Below are 12,463 nucleotides of genomic sequence, written 5' to 3'. Positions count from 1 at the left end.
TTAATCTTTTATAAAGACCAGTATTATAAATGAATGTTAAATAAATATGTTAAGAAAATTCAAAGTGGTGTAAAATGGCATTACAGAGCCACTTTATATGATATGAATACATTTTTACATTTTCCTTTTACATTTGGTTGATTGACAAAACCGTTAGCTGTACAAGTCAGTTCCAAAATATGTAGACAGAGGTTTCAATGAATAATAAAAAAGGTAAAAAACACTAATACAAACTAAGAGATCCAAAGAAGGAGGAGCTTATTATGAAAAAACATGATTTGGGTCTACATTGGTATATAATTGCTACAGTAAAATAAAAGTACTCAACCTGTAAAACTGGTTTTAAATCACAAATCCATATAAACTAATACATGTAATATCAATATTTCATGTGAGCATTTTTGGTCATTTCATTGAATCTTGATAACCATACAAAATTATGCTAAATGTATCATACACTAGCTGTAAGGTTCACATTATCTTGACAGCGTTGACAAAATCAACAGAAACTCTAGTTACATCCTTCAATCCTGCATTAAATCAAGCACAGTAAACAGGATCAATGCCAACTGACCATGTTGTAGCGTATATCAATCTACACAGCGCGCAGCGTGGATCATCACGTGACTCTGTTTGTGATGGCTTCCTGCGCTTCTAGTGTGTACACGCTTTGACAGAAAAATGGGCTTCTGCATATTCCTGCGTAAAACCAACGAATGTCTTCGTAACAAAAACCTTCATATTAGTCGAGCAGGCGCCCGTCTGGAGGAAAATCCGCAATGTTTCTGTTTTATTTACCCGAGGATGTGCTCTTGCTCGTGCTGTCGTATCTGGATAACAGATCACTTTGCCGTCTCTCTCAAGCGTGCAGGAGAAGCTACCAGTTCATCTCCAGAGACGCGGTGTGGAGGAGAATAGCTAAAGGCATTATAAATACCGGACTGACACGACAAGGAATAGACTTGTAAGGATTTTAAGATGAACTAAATGTGTGGCTAGCTAACATGGTTTGGCCTACGCTTCGAACAAAATAAATACGTAGGCAGCGTAGGGCAAAGCGCACTCAAAAGTGACGTAATGATAAACAGCGTAATTTGTGATTCACAAAGGCACTTACGCAGACAGTCACGTGGGCCTTGTTTACGTGCGCAAGTGTCAGGGACGTTTTTCTGAATGAGTAAAAGTATTTATTAAAAATTGTTTAACTGGTTTATAAATATGACATTGGTAGCACTTTACAAGAAGGTGCTATTCGTTAACATTAGTTAATGCATTAGCTAACTGTGAACAATTTAGTTTTTCAGTATTTATTAATCCTTGTTAATGTAAATTGATGTTAGTTCATGGTGAATTTACTAATGTTAACGGTGACAACGTTTGATTTAAAAAAGGTGTTAAATCTTGAAATTAACATGAACTAACATTAATAAATACTGTATTAGTTTCATCGTTAGTTCATTTTAGCTAATGCATTAACTAATTGTTAAGAAATAGCACCTTATTGTAAAGTGTTACCATGACATTTTACTGTAAACCTGAATGTCCAAAGTTTACATTTAGAATTGACCATATTTACATAGAAGCCACTGTATTAAAATCCTGGTAATTTGGGCTTTTAATCGCATTATAACCTAAATTTAACACGGTTTTAATACAGCAATTATGGCATTTATGCAAATTTGGTTTACACTTTTGCTTTCATAAAACCATAGGTCATTTTCCTTTACACTTTCCAAAGTTACTGTATTGTATTATTTAAATTACTCCTAGCAAACGTACAGTGGGTTTGAGAGCTTGTTGTATTTCAGCTGACTAATTTGTCAGTTGTTACACTTCTTGTATGTGTGTAAAATTTTATTTACTTAAGAATTAACAATCAATCTCCTATTCATTCATCACCAATTGTTTCAGATGTCCTTCAATTTCTCTGAAGGACAGAGTGAGGGTGTCGCACAACTGGAGCCGTGGATTCTGTCGTACAGAAGTTCTTTTAAAATGGAAGATTAAGTGAGTTAAATCATATTTTTTGTTCATTAAAACCCTGAACTCTGGTCAGATAAAACCTGACAGGATGCACAAAGAACCTGAATCCTACACAAAATGTCTTCCCAAACAGATAATGAATGTTGTGCATGCCAGTAAAACAATCTGCTACAGAGTGTGAAGAAAAATTCCAAAGATTATTGGAATATGTCATACTTAAATTTTCCAACCCCCAAATACATCTTTTTGTACTGTATTCCCTGACTTGGGGAGTGCCAGTGACCTTATGGACAAGACATTATTGTGTTTTTTTTATTAGCCCTCTCGTCACCTTAAGCCCCAAGATACAGATTGAACTACAGAAATAACATGTGTAGGAGTAATTTCCATTCCTTGATTGTTCGCCCACAGCTTGTTGCCATGGATACAGCTGGACTGTGATGTGCTGTATCTGTCTCAGGCAGCAAACATCAGTGCGTATCATCTGAGAGCTCGGGGGGGAAAGTTGCAGAATAATCGCGTGGCCCTGTTCACGGGACACCAAGAAGATGTGTGCAGATTCATTCTGACAGACACACACCTTATCAGTGCAGGAGGGTAAATTTATTTTCTCTGTTTACAGTCTTTAATTTTTTTTGTTTTTCAAACGTCCCACTACGTCTTTATTTTCTTTACAGTGATGGCAAAATAATCGTTCATGACAGAGGAAGTGAATACTCTATTGCGTATAATGGTCACAATCAGGAGGTGAACTGCATTGACTGTAAAGGGGGTGTGATAGTCAGTGGCTCTAGAGACAGGACTGCAAAGGTGAGATTGTGAACTGTATGTATTGTCTATATGCTTATACTGTATGTATAGCCACCCCAATAAACAAGCACGGTTCTCCCCAAAAACTCCATTGGCCTCTTTCCACTCACTGTGTGGCATTGAGCAGATTTGATCCTGTAGGTACTTTACAGGAAACGATTAAACCATGGGAAATAAATCTTTGAGTGATCATATCCTCACTTAAAGGAACAGTTCGCCCAAAAAATGAAAAATTTGTCTTCCTTTATTCACCCTCAAGTTGTTCCAAACTGGTGGCCAAGAACTCTTTGGTACGAAGCATTCTTTCAAATATCTTTCTCTGTGTTTATTGGAACAAAGACATTTGCACAGATTTGGAATAACTCGAGGGTGAGTAAATGATGACCTGATTTCTGGTGAACTGTCCCTTTATATTATCACCTCTGAATTTGGACCCTGTCCAATTCAATCACTGTAACTCAATGTAAGTTACATTTATATTTAAGGATGTCTTTATACGGCCATCAATTCATTTTTACCCTATACCCATTTGTAAAGTGATCCTGTACTACTGCTTGGCCGGTCTATTTGGTATGATGTCATAGTTAATAGATCCCATCATTCTAGCAGTGCAGCACAGTATTGAAGTTTTAATTGTAATCCACACTAACTTGTGTAAGAGGTATCTTCCAAGAGGGTAAACAATAAACTGTGACACCATGTCTACACTGGACACGGCGCGACAAAAGACAATAGAACGCATTAGAACCCATTATAATAAAGAAATGTGTCCACACTGGATGCGGCGTGACAATCTCATTAGTACAAGCCATGTGTTGTGTCGCGTCCCGTCAGTCGTGTCAGCTGTATACACGGTGTGAGAAGTACTTTAAAAAGTATTTGAAGAGTTTGGTTTCAAAATGAGATAACTAAGTTTTTTTACTGTTCATTACAATTAATATCAATCAAACTGTAGTGGTTGGTTTTTATGTAAGCCCTAATAACTCAAAAATACAGCTAACTAACACAATTAAACACAACAAAAACATGATACCATAATAAAAAACTAGTTTTTGAAAATCCTTAAAAATGTAGTTACCTTGTTTTGGAACCAAACTCTTCATATAAAAAATCAGGCATTATTTAGTTTGTGTGTTTTTGATGAAAATTCTGATCAATAACATTTCTAAGCATTGTGTCAGTAATCCAATAACTTGAATAAACGTACAACAGTAAGCAAAGTGCATTAAAATGGTTGCATACAATATGCTTATTTTTTCTTTATTTTAGATTTGGACACTGACATCAGATCGACACGGAGAGTGCTTACACACAATTCCCACGTATGATCGAGTGTGGTCAGTAGCCATCAGCCCATCTCTAAGGTAAATCTATATCCATATCTTTTCTCTGACTAGTATGTGGTAAAGAGTCGTAGTAATAACTACAACACAGCAAATATGTTTCCCGTTTTACCCACGGTGCCATTCCTGTTGTGGTCACTCGTCTCACTTCATACTCGCTGGTTTTCTCAATTCTTCTGTCCATATGAATCACCAGCAGACCTGAAAATCAACCGTTGCTTTCATCGAAGAGAACTTGAGATCTTTCAAATAATTAATGAATCCGTGGGTTTGAAGGAGGGGGTGGGGGGTAGGCAGCATTACGGCTTGTGTGAGGTGAAGTGGTCATAGACAGGGCAACCCAAAGCAGGTGGCCAGACCCTTTTTTAATACATACTCTTCAATTTATTGCCATGCCATTGCTTTGAAGTCAATTAGTTCACACCTCTGAAATGCAGATGGAGAAGAATGTGATCCCAGCCCCTAAAGACTAGAAAGAAGACTCCTCATGGTTTAAAACAAGCCCATTTGTAAACTATTAAATTGTGTAGTTGGACCTGGATTGTACTGCATACAGTTTTTCTCTCGGTGCTATTCACAACATGGGTGAATATGATTGATAACTAATTCTTCATTTCTGGGTAAGTGTTTCAGTCTACAACTGGTTAACTGCATTTCCCCCGGTACATCTGGGAAAAGTTCCTGATGTGATGAGCTGTTTAAACAAGTGTAGGATGGAGCGAGACAGGCGGAGAGGGAGAGAGGGAAAAAACGTGCAGGATGTTATAGCAGAGCGTGGTTTAAGTTCACTGCTGCTGTCTTTGATTGCCGGAGCATGTATACTCCCACACACTTAATGACACACAGAGACATGAAGCTGTAACATTAGCGCAGAGTCTCCACCTGCCCCTGATCTGTCAGACGCACCTTTACAGCGCTGGCAAACGAATGGAAACACAGCGTGCTGGGAGACGCTAAAGGACACCGGCTGGCTCGGCCTTGCTCTAATCGTCTCATCTTTTGTCACGACATGGCTCGAGCGTAGCGGAAGAAAGCCACCGCTGCCTGAGCAGATGCAATGGTTCAACGCAGTTTTAGTCACTCAGCCGAGGTATTAATCCCTGCTGCCCGTCTCCACGGCCAAGAATTTAGATTTCAAAATAAGAGACGATTATCCACGTCATTAATTCTCCAATTTGATGGCTGAAATAGCAGGCCTCTGAAACAGACTGCTGCACCCAGATAATGGGCCGCACTTCTTTACACTTATCGGCGATTGGAGTAGTTAATTAAATTGCCTTGAAATAGAGGCGTCAACTTAACTATAAACAGAGTTTTAAAATGTATCAATCTGTGGTTTGGTGGCTATGCGAAAGTGAATTAAAGCGCAAAAACAACCATTGCAAGAGAATTTCCACTTCGTCGACCACTGTGATTTTGAAATAACTTGGGAGTGGAACCGCTTTGTTTTTACTACTACTACTAAAGGAGTTTACCTGTTGAAATGCTTTCCTACTTTGCACTAATCGGAATTGCAAAAGATAGATGCAGATGTTTGAAAGTGAGGATTTCCACATAATGATGGCGCTGTGTGTTTTAATTTGGAAACCTGAAGGCAGAGATGGGAACCCCTTGTATTGCAAATGTAATTGTTCCTGCGTCACGCTTGAGGTATCTAAAGGGCGAAGAGTACGAGAGGAGACGCTGCAGTGAGCAGGAGAAGGGGTGGAGGACAAAGAACAGAGAGAAAGATGTCGTGAGAGTGTGCATATGGTCGCCTCTGACACTCAGGTGTTAGGGGTTGTATTGTTTCAAACCAAAGCAAAATCACACTTGTGTATAACACAAAAGAACCATGGAAGAAAATATAGGCTTTTCGATTTTCCCACAGCCATTTGTCTTTCTGAATTCTGACTCTATTTGTTTCTTTAACTCATTTTATTCTTGATGTTGAGTGTCGATTGTTCACCAAAAATAAATAATTCTGTCATCATTTACTTACCTCCGATGAACACAGAAAGTTATTTGGAAGAATGCTTATAACCAAACAGTTCTTGGACCTCATGGACTACCATAGTATGAAAAAGTTTTAGACAAAATCATTATAATAGTGTAGCAGTTGTTGTTTAAATGACTTGAGTGCTATATTCCAAGATTTACGTCTGTTGTGCACACAACGCCATCACAAGACTCATATGCTGTCTACCCTACAACGTTTTCAAAAACGCTCTTCGTTCACACTAGCATTTCAAGGGTAACATAACAAAGAAACAACTATGTCACATGACGAAAAACGCTTATGTGTTTGAATTCAGTGGCGTAAGATCAGGTCCAGGCCCATATGCAAAAACTTTTAGGTACTGGCTATTTGCACAATGTTTAAATAGCTGTAGGTTCTGTTTGCACAAATGGAAAATTGCTTTATTGTTTATTAAACATTATGCAATAATAACAGTGTTAATCATTATGTTTATAAAAATTATTAAATGATGGCAACTTATTTAAAGAGTTATATAGCCGCCCTTAGTGTGGACAAGCTCTTGTGTGGCGCATGCGTTTTATGATACTTTTATGGTGCTTGCGCTTCCTTTGGGAACCCCAATTATTTAATTTGCATGAAAAACATCATTTTGTGAGTCATACAGGTTTGGAACAACAATCATAAAATGTTCCCTCCCTCATTGCTGTCAGTTTTTCCAACAAACGTTATCTCAAGGTCGGTTTATAGTATTATCTGGCTAAAGTAAAATGCCAAGGCTGATTGTGGTCTGTCTTGTATCAACATCACTGATCCAAAGAGTGTGTCAGTCCAGTGGTCCTTTTCATTTTTCCAAGATTGCTTCTTGCGCATTGGGCAAGACTAGTCCTGCGCAGACATGAAGAACGCCATGGTGGCTACATGACATTCACAGCTGATGTTGCAATGTAAATGCTCGCTCTGAACTTCCCTAAATGGTGTCATATGGCTAGCGGTCCCAGCCTTAACTGTGGGACCGATCCAAAAAAAAGGCCCCTCTCCCATTGCGAAGGTAATGGGCACTCTGGCTCCCTGCATTGTTCTCATTTCTCTCCAGTGGGCTGCTCTTCTGTTCTGAATTCCATTTACAATCCCATATCAAAGAGACAGCGCCCATATTGAAGAAAAAAAACATCATTCAAAGCAACCCAAATGATTCCTGATTCTTGATCTGTAACCAGTGAGCTTGACTGGTTAACCCCCCCTCATCTCAGTCTTGTCTTTGTCTGCTATGTCAGACATCAGACTCTCACCCCAAATGTTGATTCATCTGCTCCTGTCCAAGGAAAAGGCCTGATTGCTACTAATGGCCTCTGATTAGCATACATTTTATCTTGAAGACACTGTTTTAGAACCTCGAAGATCTCGTTCAATTGGTAATGTGGTTCACAGAGGAGAAAGCATCACTTAAATCTTTCAGCTGCTGTAATTTTAGGTAAACTGGGGTGAGAGTTTACATAGCAGTTTACATGCATACTCTATTCCATAATAACAAAGTTTGCTAGGAAGGTTATTATAGTTTACTAAAACTAACATGTCTCGTAATTAGAACCAATAACAATTTCATCCTAAATTTGAATAAAAAAAGTGTTTCCATATTGTTTTAAAAAATCATGTTTCAATCAAACTGCAGTTGGCTTGTTTTGATTAAGAAATACAAATAATAATTCTAAATAAAAAAACACAAACACATGATGACACAATAAAAATATGATTTTTCAAAAATTTTAAAAGAATTGACAAATGAAACTAGAACTTTAGCCTAATAAAATTAACAAACTTAAAATATATAAATACATTTAAGGGCCGGTCTATGTGGTGCTGGGGGCGCAGTGTCCCTCCAAAAATGTCTAGCTGACAATTAAAATGATAAAAAATGTAATTCTTCTTGTTAAATATTTCCTAAATACTCATTTGTATTATCTATTAAATATTGATATGTTAATTTAATCATAGAAAAATGTAAAAACTATGCATGCAATGAAATCTGATTAGCCTATATTTGTGCTCAACCATAATATGGAATTTGATGGAATGATTTTATGTAGAAATAAAAAAATTGATTCACTGGCAGGGTCATAAAAACAAAACCACAGAACATTAACAGTATTAAATATCTAGAAATAATAGCAAATTCATAATATTGGTAAAACTTCAATAAATATGAAAACAAAACTGAAAAAAAACTGAACAATGAAACAGTAAAATTCATGTAAGATGCTCCCATGTTTCTATTTGCAGATAAAATCTGGTAAACTGATAAATAACAATATCTTTTTTAATATTAAAAAGTGTCCATGACAAATAATGTAAATTAAACGCATTGAAAATTAGAGATGAAAATCTTTCAAAATGTGTCATTTAAATCCCAGTTCAAATGGATTTGAACAAATCCATCTCAATTTAAAAATGCAGGACACAAACTACCTTCTGTCCTCCACTACCTTATTATATCAGCACTGAAAAGAATAACTAAGTTTACTTAAAAATATTCATGCAAATTGTTACAAGGATATTATTAACTAACATTTGCTGCTTTTTTTCAAGTACAACTTACTAACCAGAAAAAGTCAATTCTACTTAAGTACATTTAGTTTGTTAAAATATTAAGTAAAAATTACTTAAAGGGATAATTCACCCAAAAATGACAATTCTGTCATTAAAATAATTTCACCTTAAGTTGTTCCAAACCTGTATAAATGACTTTGTTCTGTTGAACACATAGAAAGATGTTTGGAAGAATGGTAGCAATTTTCAGTTACATTACATTACATTAACATTTGGCAGATGCTTTTATCCAAAGCGACTTGCATTGCATTGTCCTATACATTTGATTCTAAGTATGTGCAATCCCCTGGGATCGAACCCACAACCTTTGCATTGCTAGTGCCATGCTCTAACCACTGAGCTACAGGAAGTAGCACACAGTTCTGTGGCATCATTGGAAACATCTAAGAGGCTGTTTACTCAAGACCAGTTTCAACTTAAAATGTAAAACATTTTATGCGTTTTGGCTATTGAACATTTGAAAATGGATCTCAAAGTACAAGTTTTTGAAAACAACGGTGCTATTATTTACCTTGAATGCGGAGTTTTCCAAAAATGATGACTTCATACGCATGCATAGTACATGTCTGTAGGCATGCGCAAACAATAATGGTGGCCTCCATGCTGCTTGGTTGTGCTGCGAGACAAACTTATTATAATTTCTCCAGCAAAAATATAAATACATTTACTGCACCACTACTGGACACATAGTATTTATAATCACAAACTATAAACACACATACACGCAGACAAAATGTATTAAAAAACACTGTTTGATTTAAACAGGGTATGCGTATGTAGTGTTCCTTTATTGCACAACATCGCCCTCCACTGGCGTGGAATGCATAATACAGATTTTGAACCTTTTTCCCGGATCCATGTAAATGCAGATCGTTAACGCTGTCATGTGTACGTGAAACTTTTCAAAAACGCAAAGGAAAAACTTTTCCGTTTTTAACGTACTCTAACTCAAACATCACGGTTCACTTACTTCCATTATGAAATATAAATTTTTTAACAACATAGATGGTCAAGTAAGAAGAGACTGGTGGTCTCTGTATTGGTATTTGCGCAGTAACTGCTCAATAACTTTATGTCTAATATTGGGTCTCCCTCAGCCTAGGCACAAGCACCGCTCTTCTGAAAACAGTAACCACTTAAACCCAAACTTAAAAATAATATCAAAACTCTCCTAAATCTCAAAGATAAATCAATAAAAAAGCATGAACAAGTCTTAGTTGTTACTGAAAAACACTTCTGTATTGTATTGTATTGTACTGTATGTATTTCCTATGCAGTCAGATGCAAAGCATGCTGGGAACTACAGATCAACTGCAAAAGTAGTCAAATCTACAATAATTATTTATGTAGTCTCAACAGAAAATAAACTTAATTTTACCAATTTAAATCATCATTAAAATAATAAAATGTAGTTGGATTTACTTAGTAGATTTAATGACTCATTTAAGGCACATAATCGTTTATCGTTTAATCTTTCAGTGTGTCTGAACCAAACCCGTGTTAGAGTCTGTGTCCTTCCCTTCTTACCAGTAGATGTAGAATTAGTAGGCAGCGCGTGTCTTGTGATAAATAGTTTCCTGTAGTGTCAGACATAGCTGATTCTCATAGACAAGATGAGGCTTGTTGAGTTTAGAAGAATCCATCAAGAACTAAGTAACTCTAGCCAGAGTGTGTGCATTTGTTAGCAGTTTTGTTTGTTGTTGTTGTTTTAGTTTGATTTTCGAAGCATTTCACTTTTTTATAGCGAAAGTATCGAAGAAGCCCAGACGTCCGTGAGATTTGGTATGGTTCATAGCACTCTTTAAGCTTGTTTAGTTTTTCCTACATTGTTTAATTGGAGTTTAGATGAGGAGGCCTCACTCGGCTGATCAAACACATTTGTTGGCCTACGCTGAAATTCTTGTCTCTTTGTCACCCAGGGGAATTTCCAAACCTGACTAATGAATGTCATACACGGACAACAAAGTATTCTGTGTAAACACTTGTAAGTGTTAATTTCTAATTTTGAGGCTTCCTATAAGTTGTGCTGGGATAGGCCATGTCGCTATGAAAAGAAGCTCCCTATCTAGCTATCTATCTGCCTCAAAGAGCACAGTGCACACACTGCCTCAGCAGTTGCAATGAGCCCACAGCGAGCAGGCAGGGGGTATGAAAGGAACAGGGTGCAAGCGTCTAAAAGAGAAGCAACCCTGATGAGAAGTGAGAAAGGCTCCTTTTTGGGGAGGCCTGTTTTGTTTAGAGTTGGTCAAGCACAACTACAAAGATGTTGCAGGGGTACTGCCTTTGAAATTTTCCAAAGAAAATGATTGTTGGATAAACCGCCCCCAAAATGCCACTCTGCGGCAAACGGAGGGAGTGTGACCTCTGACCCTCGGTATAAAAGTACAGCGAGACGTACCCCTCCATACCACCCTAAGCTCGCCCCGCCCCGATTTCACCCCCTTTGCTCCACCTCATTCAAGCAATAAAGAGCAAGAGAAGGAAAAAAGGCTGAAATTCATGTCATTCATTTTGGCTTCTCATCTCTCTCTCTCTCTCTCTCTCTCTCTCTCTCAAGGCTCGGAGGGCAAGCCGTGTCTTAGGAGTCAAGAATTCAATTAGTTAAAAAAGGGGGAAAAACAAGAAAGAAAGCAAGAAAAGAAAGAGTCTGCAACAATAAAGCGATAACGGACAGAATGTGCGTTCCCACACGTTAAATACAGGCCGCTCACTACTGAAAGCACAGCATGGGAGCTATAGCCTCTGACTGCAGGTGGTGTCCTGAATAATTGCAGTCAATATGCCCCTTCTATGCAGGCTTTGCACAAGCAGATCATTACACACATGCCACATACAGGTGTTCCCCGGCATATTTGAGATGGAAACTTTTGCTATTACCGAAGACACATTTTTGCTCCGAAGTTAGCTAGGGAGTTGAACGCTTCTGACTTGCTTTGTTCGACATAAAACGAAACTAGTACAGTAGTGGTCAAAAGTTATGTCCAGGGGTGGGACGCGTTTGTGCTTTTACTGCCCTCTCGGGTTGAATTAAATATGATCTGTACGGTGGAAAATGGTTAAAACACTGAGCTTTAAAGGTATTTATTGGTAAAACTAATTTGGCAAAACACAGCATATCATGGAATTTGGGTTTTATTTGAATAGAGAAAAATGCATAGAAAATTATTTTATTAATCTTTGTTGGTCCTCTCTTTTTGTAGTCATTCTCCTGGGTCTTGACTCAGTAAACGAGTCTTGTGTGTTATATTTTGCTATGCCTCCTTAAAGAGACAGTTCACTCAAAAATGAAAATTCATTTACTCACCCTCGAGTTGTTCCAAATCTGTATAAATGTATTTGCTCTGAAGAATGCAGAGAAGAATATTTGGAAGAATCAGTTCTTGGTGACCATTGACTTCCATAGTTTTCCACTGCTTAGTACTGCACAGTATCTAGTACCTGATACTTTTTTTTAGTACCATCTCACAGTTTTTTCACAGACCAATGATTGGGCAGAAAGAATCCTTACAAGTGTCATTGGATTTGCGCAATATTGGCATTTTGTTATACGTTTCGTGATAGTATAGAGATTGAGACCCAATGCTAAATGCTACATTAGTTTACCCTTGTGCGTCGTCGAGCAAACAACATGGTCGTTGTCTGCTCTTAGCTGTAAGATTTCCCAAACTCTCTGGTATTTTTAGCAGTATTTAGTTTTGCTGCCATTGATATGCTCCATTACTCCTGTGTTGTGCGTTTGTTTATGTCAGGTTAAAAATTATGC

The 12,463-nt window shown here is 37.5% G+C and overlaps 1 protein-coding gene across 1 annotated transcript in view; it reads left to right on the top strand.

Moving 5' to 3' along the window:
* The first annotated feature begins 569 nt into the window (after positions 1–569).
* Positions 570–12,463, top strand: part of fbxw4 (F-box and WD repeat domain containing 4) — a 28,835-nt gene continuing 16,941 nt past the window's right edge. Inside the window, 6 exon segments of the mRNA XM_079472891.1 lie at positions 570–765; positions 768–964; positions 1,912–2,007; positions 2,395–2,580; positions 2,661–2,793; positions 4,063–4,157. Of these exon segments, the coding sequence (XP_079329017.1) occupies positions 682–765; positions 768–964; positions 1,912–2,007; positions 2,395–2,580; positions 2,661–2,793; positions 4,063–4,157 (791 nt within the window). The 5' untranslated portion in view covers positions 570–681.

The sequence above is a fragment of the Barbatula barbatula genome (assembly GCF_947034865.1).
Source record: "Barbatula barbatula genome assembly, chromosome: 14".
Taxonomy (NCBI): Eukaryota; Metazoa; Chordata; class Actinopteri; order Cypriniformes; family Nemacheilidae; genus Barbatula; species Barbatula barbatula.
The sequence above is the reverse complement of the archived record's forward strand: the minus strand, read 5'-3'. Positions and strand labels throughout refer to the sequence as shown.